This window comes from Somniosus microcephalus, chromosome 26 (genome assembly GCF_052327205.1).
Source record: "Somniosus microcephalus isolate GS21.2 chromosome 26, FLI_Smic_1.0, whole genome shotgun sequence".
NCBI lineage: Eukaryota > Metazoa > Chordata > Chondrichthyes > Squaliformes > Somniosidae > Somniosus > Somniosus microcephalus.
This window is the reverse complement of record NC_141012.1, coordinates 15649425-15667844: the sequence shown is the minus strand read 5'-3', so window position 1 is coordinate 15667844 and position 18420 is coordinate 15649425. Positions and strand designations below refer to the sequence as shown.

Genomic DNA, 18420 nt, shown 5'->3' with positions numbered 1-18420 from the left:
TGACAGTTCAGCGGCCATTCTGCTTTCTGTGCCGGTGAGCTGAGGGACTCCCGAGAACTGAAGGAAGGAAGCCTGCAGGAGAAAGTAAAGGTAAGTAAAACTTATTAAAACACTTTACACTTACCTCACACACTTACCTCTGCACACATGCACCCATCACTCACCTGCACAACGGACATCTCGACCCCTCCAACCCTTTCAGACCGACGGTCCGCCTCGCTAACTTGGTGGTGTGGAGCTGTCGGGAAGCCCACGCTTCAGGGCTAAAAATAGGGATTAGGCAAAAAAAATGCCTGTTAACTACCTGTTAACAGGCAGTTAATTGGCACTAATCTCCTTCCTGCCTCGGGGAGGCGGCTCCCAGCACAGGTCGGGTCCCCGCCTCCTGGGACATTGTCACGGAGGCGGGTTGGGTTCCTGCCCCCCGATTCTGCAATTTTCCCGCCTCCACGGGGCTTGAAAATTCGAGCCCAAAGAGTGAGAATATAAACAAAATGGCGCTAGGTTCCAAGACACCAAGGAAAGGGGTCTGAGGTATTGGTGCAAAGCTCACTGAAACCTACAGTGTGTGGTGGCAGTAAGGAGAGCGAACTGGATCTTGGGTGAATACTCAGCAGGATAGAGCACACAGCTCAGGAAGTGATAACGAATCTGGCAATTGGCATAATTACACTTGGGCTACTGTATACAATTTTTCTTGCTACACTACAAGAATATTCAGGCATTGGAAGCAGCACAGGATAACCAAATGGATAAATCAGATACCTTAAGCTGGAGAAAAGGCTCAGGGGAGATACTGCTCAACATTCAATATTCTTAAAGGAATAGATAAATTGAAACCAGGTCTGCTGGAGATTACCAGAAACTTCAGAACCAGGGAAAATGGTCTAAAACTTGGAAGAGGGAAGTTTGCATTTAATTACATCATTCAGAGGGGTGTGAAATTCATCCTCACTATGTCAAAATCCTGGCATTCCCTCCCAAACACCAGATGGAGCACCATCACCGCAAGGACTGCAGCAGTTCAAGAAGGTCAACCGCCTTCTCGGGGCAACAAATGCAGCTTTGCCAAATGTTGCCCAGCTGGTGACATGGACTGGCCAGTGAGGCAGATAGTGTGGAGAAATTTAGGAGAATTGGATAGATATGAAAGAGTGGGTGATTGCTAAGTTTTTATTTTGGGGGGGGGGGGGGGGGGGGGGAAATTGACCAGATTATCTTCCCTGATCCCAAACTTTCCTTGTTGCTAAGATTTTGAGGGTAAGGAACTCCATAGTTTTGAGGTCCCAGGGAAAGAATCTGAGACAGTAGGATTGATTACAGCACAGTAAGTGTTCATAGCAGAACTACAATTAAATTGAAAGGAAAACGTGACAAATTACTTAAGGTGGAGTACAATCTGTAAGGAGAGAAAATACAACAGGGGAATTACTCCCAGCACTTATTTCCTCTGGCTATATATTGCCACGGAGTATTGGAGCAGAAGGATGCATGGGACGCAACATATGGGTAAAAACTCCCCAAAAAAGCAAATGACAAAAGTAAAACAATTATTTGCACCAAATATTTAAATAGAGTTAATAAAAAGCCGTTGAAGTGTGGATCTAATTAGGTTGACAAACATAACTTATTTTGGAAATGGTTAAGTGACCAAAAAGACGGGGAAATTCAGCAACAGGAGGCACCACACGGTTTTCCTTCGAGGACGACACAGGTGGAACGCGACCGCTCTTCGCACTGAAGTGGAATTGTGAGCCTCTCCGCCCGCCGTACTGGTGCCGGCTGGAGCCTCGCCGGTCACCGTAGCCTGGGTTGTCCAGGCAATGGCCTCGAAAGTGAGGCACCGAGCGGGCGGCCGAGGCGGGAGGCTGTCCCAGGACGGGAGCCTGGCCGCGGGTGCAGACGGCGGCCGGCTCCCCAGGGGAGCGGAGGAAGAGGCGGAGGAGGAGAGCAGGAAAGGGTGAGTGGCCTGCAACAACCGGCTGGCTCCCGGTTAACGGGGACCCGGTGCGGCGATGCCCGGCTTTCGCACTGCCCACGGTGGCGGTGCCTCCGCTCCAGCTGCTGCTCTCCCCGGGCCTGCTACAGGCGCGTGCGCACTCCCCCTCGCCACATCCACATTGCTACAATCCACATTGCTACATTCATTCATTCTCGCTACAGTTCACCCTGGTTACAATGTTTCTCTTTCCCTGGCAGTCACTCCATGTCCAGCCGGGCTTCCTCACTCAGGCAATTGGGAGTGTGTTTTCCTTTTTTAAATTCTAGATTTCATTAACTATTTAAATTCGAGATTTACAAACATAGAAGATAGGAGCAGGAGTAGGCCATTCGGCCCCTCGAGCCTGCTCCGCCATTCAATGCGATCATGACTGATCATCCAAACTCAGTACCCTGTCCCTGCTTTCTCCCCATACCCCTTGATCCCTTTAGCCTTAAGAAATATATCCAACTCCTTCTTGAATATATTTAATGAATTGGCCTCCACTGCCTTTTGTGGTAGAGAATTCCACAGGTTCACCACTCTCTGGGTGAAGAAATTCCTCCTCATCTCTGTCCTAAATGGCTTACCCCTTATCCTTAGACTGTGACCCCCTGGTTCTGGACTCCCTGACCATTGGGAAAATCCTTCCTGCATCTAGTCTGTCTAGTCCTGTTAGAATTTTCTAAGTTTCAATGAGATCCCCTCTCTTCTAAACTCCAGCGAGTATAAGCCCAATCGACCCAATCTCTCCTCATACGTCATTCCTGCCATCCCAGGTATCAGTCTGGTGAATCTTCGCTGCACTCCCTCCATGGCAAGAACATCCTTCCCCTATCTCTGTTGCCTCCTCCAGTCCTACAACCCTCATCACCACCGGGAACAACATTTTAATTTAAGTTGTTAAATTTCCTTTAATATTTTTTTGTTAAATTACAGTTTTTGTTTATTGTTTGCACCCAAAGAGCTACAACAATCCTAGCGGGCAGGTCGGAGGACCTCCTCGTGGGACTGCTCCTGGGCCTGGCCAAAGTGGCCATTAATAGGTCCAGGCAGCGGGCGGTCGAGGGGGTCGTCCGGCCCGATTGCCTGCCTCTCTTCCGCGGCTATGTTCGTGCCCGGGTGGCCCTGGAGATGGAGCACACGGTGTCCGCTGGCACGCTTGAGGCCTTCCGAGACCGTTGGGTGCCGCGGGGACTGGAGTGCATCGTCACCCCGGGTAATGTAATTATAATTTAATTTGATAAGTTTTATTTAAAGTGATGTTAATTTACAGTTAATTTACAGTTAATTTGGTTCAATATAAAAGAAAAGAGCTACAATCCTGCAGACCCTTCCTCACTCAAGCAATTAGGAGTGTGTTTTTCTTTTTAAATTCTAGATTTAATTAAATGTAATTATTTAAATTTGAGATTTAATTATTTAAATTTGAGAATTAATTACGTTTAATTAATTAAATTCTCCCCCCCCCAATCTCTCTCACCTCCTCCAGCCCTACAATTCTCCTCACTCGGGCAATTAGGAGTGTGTTTTCCTTTTTTAATTACGAGATTTAATTAAATATAATTTTTAATTCGCCCCCCCGCCCCATCTCTGTCACCTCCTCCAGCCCTACAATTCTCACTGAGCTCTTATCAACTTCTGGAACTCTGCTGAAATTTCCCGGTCACCTGGATTCAGCTGACTACGCTCTGCTAGTCAGTTGCTTCAAGTTTTAAGCTGCTGAATTAATTTCTCAAATTGGTTTCCGAACTCCTGGATTTCTCTGGACATCTAGAGTACGTTTCTGCTTTGTACTACACTGGATTACACCACTACGCTTCTGCACTAGACTACACTAGATTACACTGTAAGACTAACTTGCTGTGCTAAAAGATTTTCTTTTTCATAACAAAAATATTATCTGGTCATTATTACATTGCTGTTTGTGGGAACTTGCTGTGCGCAAATTGGCTGCCGCGTTTCCTACATTACAACAGTGACTCCACTTCAAATAGTACTTCATTGGCTGTAAAGCGCTTTGAGATGTCCGGTGGTCGTGAAAGGCGCTATGGAAATGCAAGTCTTTCTTCTTTAATAGCTTTTAAACTGCGCCTGTCTCTCAGCTGAGCTGGATCTACTGGTTTTTCCAGCTTTGTTGGTTTCTGGCTAACAGCTGCTGTTTCACTGCTGCTCCGGTGACTCGTTCTACTGGTTTTTCCAGCTTTGCTGGTCGCTGGCTTGTGGTTTTTACGTGACTGTGGCTTTCATCTACTGTCGCCATCATCTTTCTGCACCGTTACCGATTCTCATTCCTATGGCAATAACCACCATCCTCCAATTCCCTACCCTTCAAGTAGCTTCTGGACTTCACTCGCCTGCTGCACGTGTCTCCGAATTTGGACAGCGCTTTGTCGATGCTCCGCGCCGGCTCCATCCTGACTACGTCTGCTTTATCCCTCCATGGGACCTCTGACTCTGACCCTGGTCTCCCTACTATTGTCTCCAAACTATTCCCTGCTACTATCTGGAAATATGTATCCCATTAATTACTACATAACATGGCCTATGTAACCTGAGCTTTTCCCTTTGTCCATTCGCATGCGCACTTTGGTGGCCGCTCTGGACCTGTGCCATTCACTTCTATTTCCACCTCCGTAACATCGCCCGACTCCACCCCTGCCTCAGCTCATCCGCTGCTGAAACCCTCATCCATGCCTTTGTTACCTCTAGACTTGACTATTCCAACGCACTCCTGGCTGGCATCCCACATTCCACCCTACGTAAACTTGAGGTCATCCAAAACTCAGCTGCCCGTGTCCTAACTCGCACCAAGTCCCGTTCACCCATCACCCTTGTGCTCATGACCTACATTGGCTCCCGGTTAAGCAGCGCCTCGATTCTCATCCTTGTTTTCAAATCCCTCCATGGCCTCGCCCCTCCCTATCTCTGTAATCTCCTTCACCCACGAGATATCTGCGCTCCTCCAATTCTGCTTTCTTGAGCATCCCTGATTATAATCGCTCAACCATTGGTGGCTGTGCCTTCAGCTGCCAAGGCCCTAAGCCCTGGAGTTCCCTGCCTAAACCTCTCCGCCTCTCTACCTTGCTTTCCTCCTTTAAGACACTCCTTAAAACCCACCTCTTTGACCTCTTTCTCCTTATGTGGCTCAGAGTCAATTTTTTTGTCTTCATACTCCTGTGAAGCGCCTTGGGACGTTTTACTACTTTAAAGGCGCTATATAAATACAAGTTGTTGTTGTTGCACAATCCCGCGGATCTTCCTCATTTAGGCAATTGGGAGCGTGTTTTCCTTTTTAAATTCGAGATTTAATTAATTAAATTCACCCCCTGCCTATCTCTGTCACCTCCTCCAGCCCTACAATTCACCCCCCCCCCCCCCCCCGAGATCTCTGTGCATCGCCAATTCTGGCCTCTTGAGCATCGCCGATTTTAATCACTCCACCATTGGCGGCTGTGCCTTCAGCTGTCTAAGCTCCGGAATTCCCTCCCTAAACCTCTCTACCCCTCTCTCGTCCTTTAAGACGCTCCTTAAAACCTACCTCTTCTGCCTTAGTAACTTGTATGACTCGGTGCCAAGTTTTGTTTTTGATAACGCTCCTGTGAAACACCTTGGAACTTTTTATTATGTTAAAGGTGCTATGTAACTAAGTTTTTAAGAAAAAACGATATCACTGGGATTTTGGCAAAGGGTGAAATTGTCAGATTGGAGGAGTTTTCCTGGGTCTGAAAATCCTGGAAAATTGCCTGGACACAGATCTGGGAAAATCTACCTTATGATGTCCACCCAAATTATGCTTTTTCAAGCAGTACAATTATAGCTACTGTCCTCCCAATCTTGGGTTATGTTTGCATTTTGAGCTGTAGAATTGTAGAGGGATTGATTGATACAGATCTGCCATTGGCGACGGCCCTGAGGGGTACAATTGAAAGTGATAAATGAGGCAAAGACTATAATATTCAAAAGAGAGTTAGATTTGAAAAGGGAGAAAATAAAAAGTGGGGAAAAGGCAGGAAAATATGATTGGTAGATAGCTCCAGTGAAAGAGCTGACACTGGCAAGAGTGGGACCGAGGGACGGGTCTCCTCCTGCCAGGGACGGGCCTCCTCCTGCCAGGGACGGGCCTCCTCCTGCCAGCGACGGGCCTCCTCCTGCCAGCGACGGGCCTCCTCCTGTGTTTTTATGAATTAAAGTCCCAGATTCAATCTGTATTAAATCACCTTATTTTATCTGGGGCAGTTCTAGGGGCGTTGCAACTGGCCTTGGTACCATCCCGGGGGGTGGGAGGGATGAGAAGGGTGAGAAAAATAAGCCCGCCCCCGGCCCCCTGTTGCCTGTTCCAGGATGGATTGGACTTGGTTGTGATGTCCCCCCAGCTCTGCCCCTTGGATAAGGTACCAAAGGGCTCCTGTTGCCTATAGAATAATACTGCGCATGAGTAACCCCGCAGAAGGAGAGGGAGTTGATTAAACAAAAAAATTTCATCATCACATTTCTGTGTGGAACCTTGCTGTGCGCAAATTGACGACCTTTGACTCCAGTGGGGGTGGGTCCACTGCAAAAAAAAAAAAAGCTGCCGGAAAATCTGGCACGTTGGTTGGCATTCTATTTCTTGAGCGGATGGGTTGCCAACGTTGGTTGGATGTATTCCTGAAGATTTCATCACAAGACCGCCTACCGTCACCTGTCCCCCCAGGCAGGTGTCAGCTGAAGATTTGTTATATTAGAGGTGTGAGCCGCGGCTCAGTGGGTAGCGCTCTCGCCACGGAGTCGAAAGATTGAAGGTTCAAATCCCACTCCAGCAACCTGATCACAAAATCTAGGCTGACCTCCCAGTGCAGTGCTGAGGGAGCGCCGCACTGTCTGAGGTGCCGCCTTTCGGATGAGATGTTTGAAGAAGAGCAGGGGATTTCTCCTGGTTGCCCTGGTCAATCTTTATCCCCCAACCAACATCACGAAAACCGATGATCGGGTCATTATCACATTTCTGTTTGTGGGACCTTGCTGTGCGCAAATTGGCTGCCGCGTTTCCTACATTACAAAGTGACTACACTTCAGAAGTGCTTAATTGGTGTTCTTTCACTTTGACCACAAAACTCGTCAAAAAATCCTCCAATCTGTTAGGTGACTTTTTTTCCAGCATTGTGTTTTCAACCCCATGCAGTCACTACCATATTGGATCGCTACTCCGGTCCTGAGTTGCCGTGGCGATGTAGTTTAGAGGGTGGACTCATTTGTGCCTGAAAGCAGTGCCATTGATAATCAGAGCTCATCCATCGTATTTGTTCTCTTCCTTTTTTATAGTTATTTTCCTCATTCCCTATCCTTCCCTTCACATTCTTCCACGTTCGACCCACATTTTTAGGGTCTCAAATCAGCTTATAGAGGCACGGACAAGTCAGGCTGTTTACACCAATCCTGTTTATGTCCCTTTTCAGTTTTTGGTTGGCTCTAGAAATTGATCTATAGAAGTTTATGGAAATGAAGGAACCCATTTGGCCCATCGTGCTTCGGAGTAATTCAAAACTAATTCCGCTGTCCTCATAACCCTGTATCTTCCACCGCTTCTAATATTGATCCTCTTTTCCCTTGTCAGCCTTGGCTCAGTGGTAGAACTCTCCCCTCTGTTACTGAATTTTTTTTTATTAGTTCATGGGATGTGGGCGTCGCTGGCAAGGCCAGCATTTATTGCCCATCCCTAGTTGCCCTTGAGAAGGTGGTGGTGAGCCGCCTTGAACCGCTGCAGTCCGTGTGGTGAAGGTGCTCCCACAGTGCTGTTAGGGAGGGAGTTCCAGGATTTTAACCCAGCGACGATGAAGGAAAGGCGATATACTTCTAAGTCAGGATGGTGTGTGACTTGGAGGAGAACTTGGAGGTGGTGGTGTTCCCATGCGCCTGCTGCCCTTGTCCTTCTAGGTGGAAGAGGTCGTGGGTTTGGGAGGCGCTGCCGAAGAAGCCTTAGCGAGTTGCTGTAGTGCATCTTGTAGATGGTACACACTGCAGCCACGGTGCACCGGTGGTGGAGGGAGTGAATGTTTAAGGTTGGGGTGCCAATCAAGTGGGCTGCTTTGTCCTGGATGGTGTTGAGCTTCTTGAGTGTTTAAAATTGATACCCCCTCGTCGCTGACTCCCCAGCTAGAGGAAGTAGTCCTACCCTTTGGAACTTTAAAAATCTCTATTAAATCTCTTGGCCTTCTCTGTTCCAAAAGTATTTTGAGTGATTTTGTTGGGTTTTTTTTTCCTGCTTCTTGCTTCCTGGTAACCATTTGACGACAGGTTTCTGAGTGAAATTGCTGATAGTTTTCATGCTGAAGGTGCATGGAAAGTTCCAATCACCACAAAGGTAGCTTCGCAAAACCTGCGCAGTTGTGGTTTATCGAGTTACACGGGCCGATACTGAAATGTGACACAGGAAGAGCGATGGGCAAAGCTTGGGTCTAATAATATGATTGTGTGAATAACCAGGAAATAGGTGAGAAAAGTTGGAGCGTTAAGCTTTCAGAGAACATTCATCAATCTTGGGGATGGGGGGGAGCGGGGAGGACAAGTTGCAGTGAAAGCTGGTTAAGCCACTATCTGAAGACTGCGTGGAAGCCTGTTCGGAGGGGGTCAGTCATTCCTGTTTGTAGTAAGGGTAATGCCACACCATTATGTCGATTGATTATAGCGTGTTTAGTAGCTACACCTATAAGTCTAAAGCACAGGTGCTGAATGAGAAATGTCTTCGCCTGCAGCGCGGTGGTGCAACAACAACAACTTGCATTTATATAGCGCCTTTAACATAGTAAAACGTCCCAACGCGCTTGTCTAATGCACTTTGTCATGGAGGGGCGAGAGGTAGCAGGTGGGTCATGGCCTGCGATACCCTTGCTGTTGCTGTGGTGTGGGGGGGGGGGGGGAGTAGAAACTGGATTTTTTTCTATAGGGAACTATAGTTATTTTAATCTCTCACACCACCTATGGGTTAAAGAGCAATATTAGCAGAGATTGTCTGCTCCCTCTTTCCGCTGTTGCACGGCTATTGTGCTAAATTACATTGCTCAAAAAGGCCTGTTCAAATAGCCTGAATACTTGGATAGATCTAACAAAAGAAAACTTTGAGATTATGAAGCTTTTCTAAAGAAATGTTTGACATTTTAATAGATTGATAGAAATTGCAACACTGAAGGAGGCCATTCGGCTTTTCGCACCTGTGCCAACTCTTCAGCTGGGGCTGTCTGCTCTGCTCTCATTTCCCGGCTCTTTTACATTCATTTCAAAAACTTACCCACTTCCCTTTTGCCGATACAAAGCTAGGTGGGAAAGTAAGCTGTGAGGAGGACGCAAAGAGGCTGCAAAGGGATATAGGCAGGGTAAGTGATTGGGCAAGAACGTGGCAGATGGAATACTGTATAATGTGGAGAAGTGTGAAGTTATCCACTAGGTAGAAAAATAGAAAAGCAGAATATTTTTCAAATGGTGAGAGACTGGGAAATACTGGTATTCAGAGGGACCTGGGTGTCCTTGTACACGAATCACAGAAAGTTAACGTGCAGGTACAGCAAGCAATTAAGAAAGCAAATGGTATGTTAGCCTTTATTACAGATTGGAGTATAAGAGTAAAGGGGGGAGAATTGAGTCGCGCCCCCTCTGGGGCGCTAACTTCGTAGCGCCCTGGAAAAATTAGCGCCCCCGCGGCCGAAATTGAGTGGTAGTGCACCAAGAGGGAAGTGGGGTGCTACTGGAAGCGCCCCGCCACCCTCTTGGGGCGCTGCGAGGGAGGGCACTGCAGCACGTTGCGCCGTGGTATTGCAGGCCTTCCTCCCCTTCTTAAAGAGGAGGGGCCTTGCACAGCGCGACCTGGGGCCCAGCTGGGCCACCAGGGATCAGAATGCCGGCAAAAGAGCCTGTCACTCGAGAAGTGCCGGGCTCATGGCGTGCCGGCACTCCGTGGGGGGGGGGGGGGTGCAGGTAAGGAGGCCGGGGCCGGCAGCAGATGCAGGTGCTGGCAGGCGGCCAGCAACAAAAATGGCCGCCCGGCACCTCGCCTTTAAATAGCGCCGCCCCGGCCGCAGGTAGGCCCCCCTGACCCCGTTGGACATAGCATCCAGAGGTAAGTCAGGGGGCGCTACCGAAGATCGCGAGCGGGGCGCTTTGCATGGCGATGATGTCATCGCCGGCAGCGCAGCTCCGCGGGGTGCTAACCGTTGCCGCCGCTGCTAACCTCCCACTGAATTTCGCGTGAGGCGTTGGCAGCGCCGTGCCCGGGCGCTAGTTGCTTTGTGCCCTGTTAGCGCCCTCTTAGGAGTACTGCGTACAGTTTTAGTCTCCTTACCTAAGTAAGGTATACTTCCCTTAGAGGGAGTGTAATGAAGGTTCCCTAGACTGATTCCTGTGATAAGGGGATTGTCCTATGAGGAGAGATTAAGTAGACTTGGCCTATATTCCCTAGAGTTTAGAAGAATGAGAGGCGATCTCATTGAAACATGAAGCTCTTACAGGGCTTGACAGGGTAGATGCAGGGAGGATGTTTCCCCTGGCTGGGGAATCTAAAACCAGGGGTCACAGTCTCAGAATAAGGGGTCGGCCGTTTAGGACTGAGATGAAGAGAAATTTCTTCACTCAGAGGGTGGTGAATCTTTGGAATTCTCTGCCCCAGAGGGCTGTGGAGGCTCAGTCGTTGAGTATATTCAAGACAGAGATCGATAGATTTTTAAATATTAAGGGAATCAAGGGATATGGGGATAATGTGGAAAGGTGGAGATGAGGTAGAAGATCAGCCATGATCTTATTGAATGGGGGAGCAGACTCAAAGGGCCGAAAGGCCCACTCCTGCTCCTATTTCTTAAGTTCTTATGTTCTTATATTATAGTCACTGCCTCAATATCCACTTCTGGTTTAAAAAAAAAAAATCCCATCTTCCAATAACCTTTTAACTTGTGTCTTTGTTCTTCTACTGATGATCCTTAGTCTACACCTGCATTTTTCTCATTCGCTCATCAGTCATCCACTAATTATCCTTTTAAAACCTTTCATAATTTTGTAAACCTGTGTTCGATTCCCCATAACCTTTTATTCTAGTGAAAGCCCCAATTTTTCAAGCCTACTTAATAACTATAACCTCTGATTCAAAGTACTAAAGCTGTAAATATCTCTACTCAACATATGGCTTAAGTACATGAGGCACCTTCTTTGGTAGTGTTGGAATATTTTCAGTACTCTAACATAACAAATCTTCACCCATATTCAGTTAGCGAGTGCCTGGTATAATGTCCCTAACTACAGTAACTGGGATATTGATTCCTTTCGCGACTAAATTAGGGCGAGGGAAGCAAAAAAAAAAAAGAAATTGCCGCCCCATGGAATCGGATGAGACATTAAACCAGAGCAAGTAGGCGGCTTTTGGGAAACCGTGACCACAATATCATTAGGTTCAGTGTAGAAATAGGAAAGGATGCATGACTTGGAAAAAAGCAAATTGTAGAGATTTTAAAAAGGGACCTTGCCCGGGTTAAAGGGAGAAAAAGTTGACCGCACTGTTGGTCAGCAATTGGATATATTTAAGTAGGGGATAGAAAGGGTACAAATCCAGTACAATCCAGCACGGGAAAGTGAGTCAAAGGTTTGGTTTCTGTGGATGAATAGGGGGATTAGTTGATGTTAAAAACTGAAAAAGGATTTCACAGGGCAGATCTTAACAGTGAAAGCCATGGCCAACATGAAGAATGTAGGAAAACTACAAAAAGAGACGTTTGACAAGGCTCAGAGGGAAAACAAGAAAGTTAACAAAAACATTAAAGGCAATAAAAAGATTTCCTATAGGTACATTAGTAGCAATAGTTTGGTCAAAAGAGAAGGATATGGGGAGGAGAGAAATCCTAAGTTTGATGAGCCATATAATAAATAAAAGGGAAGTATGAGAGAAGTTATTTAAGCTATAGGAGGGCAAAGTGCTGGAACCTGACTGGATAAATCCAAAGATCCTGAGGAAAACGGCAGAAGAAATAGTGGAGGCCCAAGGAGTTATATTTCAGGTTCCGAGCTAAATCAGGTCATTACAGGCCTGTTGGTTTAATATTATTTTTGGTAAATGACATGACTAAATATCTAGATGAAGAGCAAATAATTGGAAGTGGACAACGTGGATTTCAGAAAGGAAGATGGTGCTTGACAATCCTGATGGGAGTTCTTTGAGGAGGTAACAGATATGGTGGCTGTGAAGTGCTTGGATTTTCAGAAAGCCTTTGACGAGATACCACACGGGAGACTATTGGGGAAGATTAAGGGGTATGCAGTTGGCGGGGTGGCAGAAAATGGGTGAAGAAAAGGAGGATGGAAACCGTGGTTGAAACAGGGTTCCTTCCATTTAAAAGCAGAGACTGCTATCTTCTGACACTTGCTGTTGCAGCTCGGGCGCGTTTTCTCTGTATTACTCGGGTGATTTACCGAAGTTAACCTTGTCTCTGTACCCACCCTATGGAGTGAGCCTAAACAGAGAGACAGTAACCTTGAGTTGTTGCTGTCGCTGTCGGACAGTGCGAGACTTTTTTTTCTTTCAAAGCCAGAGTTGCTCCATGAAGGGATTTACACATTGCCAATGTCTACGCTGGGAGCCTGGAAGATTTGAGGCTTTCGCAGCTTAGTGACCCTGTTCAGATACTTGCTCGAGGTTTGTTAGCAACCTGCTTGTAAAACAGTGCCTGGAATTTGTGACGGGGAAATAGGAAATCACTGCGAATTTAAAGAAATCGCACTCGAACGAGGTGCGAACAGCCGCTTCAACTGCCCGAAATAGTCGGCGCGCTTCATACGGTGCTTTTGTAATTGACGCCTATGGCAATGGCAAATGGTCAGCCCCATTTGCCCGATTATAGGCGGCTGTCCGGGATAAGCGGAAGTGGAAGTGGTGGGGACTGTAATACATGATTGGAGGTGCTGTCCTTCAAATGGGACGTTAAAGTGTGGCCATTGTTGAAGTGAATGTTAAGCGATCCCATGGCTTGATTTGAAGAAGGGCTGGTAAGTCTCCCAGTATCCTAGCCAACCGTTATCCCTTAAACCAACACCACGAAAAATAAATCAATTCGTCGCTGATCTCCCACTGGTTCCCTTATTTGCCTCCATAACAATCACCGTATTCCAATAAGTGGTTCATTGTGTTCAGTGCTTTGAGTCATTTTAATGTGATAATGCATTATATTAACTTAAGATCTTTTTGTTGCCTTTCTAATAGTTTATTCCTTCTATGTCCCATGCCAAATCCTGTTGTCCCTTTGATCTCTTAGCCTGTACCCAGTCCAATTTATCTCCCCTTACCTTCACTATTTGCCCCTCTCCAGGCAATCAGCCGCTCAATCAGGTGCTAAACCAGGACAAGTGTGGGCACCCGAGGGATCTACGGCCTTTAAATGCCTCATCTCCGCACGCTTCTGCGCAGCGTTACTCAGTAACATTTCAGACTGCGACGAAACGTTCAACTACTGGGAGCCAGTAAGTCTTGTGGAATCCGAATTTAACGGTTGAAATGTGAGAGGCGCTCAAAGTTGCTGAGTCGTCTGTTTAGTAATGCTATTATTTAGCCCAAGGGATCCGACGTGATTTTTCAATAACGTAAGGTTTTTTTGCAGGAACTTTAAAGCGTAGAAATGACTTTTCCCCAATTAATCGCAGTGCGCAGTTTCTCAGTGTTGTTTACTGCAGATTTCTTTCAGTACAGTAAGAGTTTATTGAGCACTCCCTCGAGAGCGAGCGTGTCCTCACTCCATGGTACATTATGCGGGCCGTGGTACAGTGTGAAGACATAGGTTGGCTCCTTTTGACTAACCACGTGATGAGTACCTGTTCTCCACAAGAGACCGAAATAGTCAAAGCACTTTCCTGGAGGGAGGGAGGGAGAGCCAGAAGTGCAAGAGTGGGAGAGAAGAGAGTACGAGATGTTTGCCTGTCCTGTCTGCTTAAGAAATGATCTGTGGAACAAAAAGATATATGGAATAAGGAAAGGAATGCTTGGTAATGGTGTGACTGAGTGTCGGTTATGGCGACCTTTTGGGCTACTGGCTAAATCGAGCCCTAAAACAGGATCGCAGTTTATTTAATTTGCAATGGGGTAATTTTGCTTTGTGTAAAAAGGAGTGAAGTTTTAAGGAGAAGGGAGGGGAAATGTGATATACTGCTGGAAGGTCATTAACCTGTAGAAAGTGCAGGTGATTTACATCTCATGTCTTTGTTTTCAGACTCACTTTCTGCTGTATGGTACGGGATTCCAGACCTGGGAGTATTCTCCAGTGTACGCCATTCGTTCCTACGCTTATCTGTGGCTACATGTTTTACCTGCATGGTTCCACGCAAAAGCTTTGCAAACCAACAAGGTGCTTTGTTAATAAAAGGTTCTGTGTGTGCGAGCTGATTGCTGTTCAACTAACTTTTATAGTTGAGGATTTTATTGGTCCATTGGAGCAGGAATTGGCCATTCAGCCCCTCTGGCCTGCTCCGCCATTCAATTAGATCATGGCTGATCTGCTCCTCGACTCCATTTTCCGGCCTTTGCTCCGTATCTCTGAATACCCTTGCCTAACAAAAATCTATCAATCTCGGTTTTGAAATTTTCAATGGACTCCCAGCCTCAACAGCTTTTTGGGGGAAGAGAGTTCCAGGTTTTCCACTATCCTTTGTGTGAAGAAGTGCTTCCTGACATCACCCCTGAACGGCCTAGCTCTAATTTTAAGGCTATGCCCCCTTGTTCTGGACTCTCTCTATCTACCCAATCAAAATCATCTTAAACGCCTACATTTGCTCACCCTTTAAGGGAATACAAGGCTAATCTATGCAACCCTGGCCTCATAACTTAACCCTTTTAGCCCCCGGGTATCATTCTGATTAATCTGTGCTGCTCCCCCTCCAAGACCAATCTGTCCTTCCTGCGGTGCGGTGCCCAGAACTGTGTGCAGTACTCTAAATGGGGTCTAACTAGAGGTTTGTACAACTGAAGCATAACTTCATCTCCGTGAGTCCACTGTTTTCTGTTGACTGTTTCTCTTCTGCAGATGTTTCTGATGTAAAAAGACTACTGAGCACTTGGTTTGAATATAAAACAAGGCTTTAATCAATTGTTTCAAACCATGAGATTCTAGTTACAATCACTAGTTCCTGGTTACAGAAACATCCTGAGCAAGCTGGGCCCACGCCCGAGTATTTATACTCCTTGGACAGCGCCACCAGCTGGCCGCCCAGTGTTACTTCATGAGTTATTTCTTCATGAATGATGAGATTCATGACACTGACTGTTAGTTTCATAGATGCCGGGCGCCTGCCAGTACGTTGCCCAAGTGGCCACTTATCATGTGTGAGCCCATGACCGTGAAGTGTTGGCAGGCCATTCAACAGTGGAGAGTATCACGGTTGATCCAGTTCAATCCGCACACTTGCACTTTGCAGCAGGCATCACTGCATTATGATCAGGAGTGGCAACCGTGGCATATTCCCTCCCTCTCCTTCCCAGCCCGATTTCAGCTAGAGATCGGCTAACTCGCCGCGGTATTTTATTTACAAGTGTAGTGGTTGTGGAACTGGTCGAGTAACCTAGAGGTTGTGCCTGCAAATCCTGTGATGACAAACTGTGAGATTGAATTCAATAAATCTGGACTGGCACCAGGTCAAAAGCGAGCATTAAAGTTGCAGGAGTGTTGGGGAAAAACTCAACTGGCTCACGAATGTCCTTCAGGTAGACTCCTACCTAGTCACCCTTCTACTCGACTCTCGTCCACACTACGTGGTTGATGCTTAATGTCCTCTGCAGTGGCCTAACGAGGATCCCCCAACATCTCGACATTAAAAGAAAAAGTCTGGGAATGAACTTGGGATCTGCTGGTCCTAATGGCTCAGTAACATAACATATGCTGCATTCACATCCTCAGGTGAGCTGGCCATTGCTTCTAAAATCATAGAGTCTTGCAGCACGGATGGAGACCGTTCGGCCCATCGTCCATCGTGAAAAGAGCTATCCAATTTGTCGCACTGCACCTAACCTTGCAAATTTTTCCTTTCCAATATCCAATTCCCTTTTGAAAGTTATTATCGAATCTGCTTCCACCACTCTTGCAGGCAGCGCATTCCAGATCGTCATAACTCGCTGCGTAAAAAAAATTCCCCTCATCTCTCTGGTTCTTTTGTCAATTACCTTAAATCTGTGTCCTCTGGTTACCGACCCTCCTGCCAGTGGAAACAGTTTCTCCTTAATTTACTCTTATCAAAACCCCATATCATTTTGAAAACCTCTATTAAATCTCCCCTTAACCTTCTCTGCTCTAAGGAGAACAATCTCAGCTTTTCCAGTTTCTCCAAATAACTCAAGTCCCTCATCCCTGGTACCATTCTAGTAAATCTCTGCCCCCTCCCCAAGGCCTTGACATCCTTCCTAAAGTGCGGTGCCCAGAATTGGACCCAATACTCTAGCTGAGGCCTAACCAGTGATTCTGTTTGAAATATTGATACAGAAATTGCTCTTTTTTAGGTGTCAGTTATGTGTTCCTATAACACCCAAATTAGAGCACATTGGCCTAGATTTTCAGTGTGCCGTGAGGCGGGCTTTTAGGCGTGCGGGGGGCTAAAACCCCGAATTCGGGGGTCCCGACACCATCCCGCCTCCACGTAAGTTTCAAAGGAGGCGGGTACCTGCCCCGCACTGGGACCCGCCGACCTGAGGCGGGAAGGGATTAGTGCCAATTAACTGCCTGTTAACAGGTAGTTAACAGGCAGTTTTTAGCCTAATCCCTATTTTGAGGGGTGTCGTGTGGGATTCCTGATGGTTCCAAACCACGCCAGGTTAGAGCAGGCGGGCTGTCAGGTTGAAGGACTTGGAGGGGTCGCGATGTCGGTGTTCAGGTGAGTGATGGGTGCATGAGTGCAAAGGTAAGTGTGTTTGGTGTGTGTAAAGAAGTTTAAATTACCTGTACTTACCTTAACAGCCTTTCTTCCTCTAGGCGTCGGGACTCCATCACTTAGCCGGCACTGAAAGCAGAATGACCACGAGCTGTCAAAAGTGACAGCCTTCAGCTTTCAGTGCCGGTGAGAGTTCTAACTGAGTCTGTGTAGAAGGACTCGGGTTAGAAGTCAGACTGTCAGTGTTTGACAGCTTCAAACAGCTGTGAAACACTGATATTTCATCTGTCAGCACGTCTTGACAGATGAAATTTCAGTCTGTGACATCACCTGTTGCCGGGTGGCCCTTAATTGGCCTGCTGAGCCAGCTGGGTGGGCTCAACAAGGTCAATCAAGGGAAACTCGCGTGGATTAGCCGGACATCGATGGAGGCGGGACTAAAACCCGAAAGTTGTAGTCCCGCCTCCTTCCCGACTTCTGAATGAAAATCCAGCCCGTTATCTCTGCTTTCTGCCAATTATACCGTGTAGCTTTGGCCCAAATTAGGTCTAGTGCATTGTTACTTCCAAAAATATCAAATCTTCCAACTTTAAACACAGTCATCTCTAGACTATATCATGAGCCGGTGCATAGTTTATTCATAAGTGTGAAACTGTATCTGTATTAGAGTCACAGTAGCTGAATAAGGATGTCCACACTTTGCAGGATGCAAAGGAAGAGCATTGGCAATGGTCAACCTCGAGGGCGTTTATAGAATTGCCATTAATGACATCATCCTGTGAATACTGTACTAAAAAAGAACAGCGACCATGTTTTATAATTTAAGTTCAGTAATTGGTGTTTGACCTCGGGTTTACCTCCATTTAATACGAAGGGTTTTCTGTTTCCAGGTTCTTGTCTTCTATTTCTTACGATGTCTATTAGCCTTTTTCTGCTGCATTTGCGAACTGTACTTTTACAAGTAAGTCAATGCAATTTAACTATTAGCCTATAGTGTTCCTGTTTTGATAAAATTAAAAAATGCTAATGCTGGAAATTTGATGTAAGAACAGAAAATGATGGAAATATGCAGCGGGTAAGAACATAAGAAATAGGAGCAGGAGTCGGCCTTTCGGCCCCTCGAGTCTGCTCCGCCATTCAGTAAGATCATGGCTGATCTTCTAGCTCAACTCCACCTTCCCACACTATCCCCATATCCCTTGGTCCCCTTAGTGTCCAAAAATCTATCGATCTCAGTCTTGAAGATACTCAACAACTGAACATCCACAGCTCTGGGGTAGAAAGTTCCAAAGCACTGGTAAAGTAAAAATGTAATATTTTGAGTACAGACCATCAGAATTGTTGTCGGGTCTCAAAAAGGTGCTGCACCCACAATATTAACTTATCCTTTCAGATGCTGACAGACCTACTGTGTATTTGGAGCATTTTCTGTAACTTTTTTTTCTCTCTCTTGGAACTAAAATTTTTAACTAACTTTAAAAACAGATTCTTGTTCTCGCCCCTCCAGAAAGAGGATGTTTCCCCTGGCTGGGGAGTCCAGAACTTAGGGGGGGTCACAGTCTCAGAATAAGGGGTCGGCCATT

General features: G+C 46.6%; 1 protein-coding gene across 4 annotated transcripts in view; it reads left to right on the top strand.

The window, feature by feature from the left end:
• The window catches only part of alg9 (ALG9 alpha-1,2-mannosyltransferase), a 325621-nt gene that overhangs the window by 18980 nt on the left and 288221 nt on the right, over positions 1–18420 (top strand). Inside the window, exons 1-4 of one of the 4 annotated variants that reach the window (XM_085967889.1) lie at positions 1547–1960; positions 13300–13450; positions 14194–14328; positions 17728–17798. In XM_085967889.1, the coding sequence (XP_085824015.1) occupies positions 1824–1960; positions 13300–13450; positions 14194–14328; positions 17728–17798 (494 nt within the window). In that variant the 5' untranslated portion in view covers positions 1547–1823. Of the gene's footprint in view, positions 1–1546; positions 1961–13299; positions 13451–14193; positions 14329–17727; positions 17799–18420 lie in introns of those variants that run through there. The other 3 variants (XM_085967888.1, XM_085967891.1, XM_085967890.1) reach the window with 3 other exon arrangements.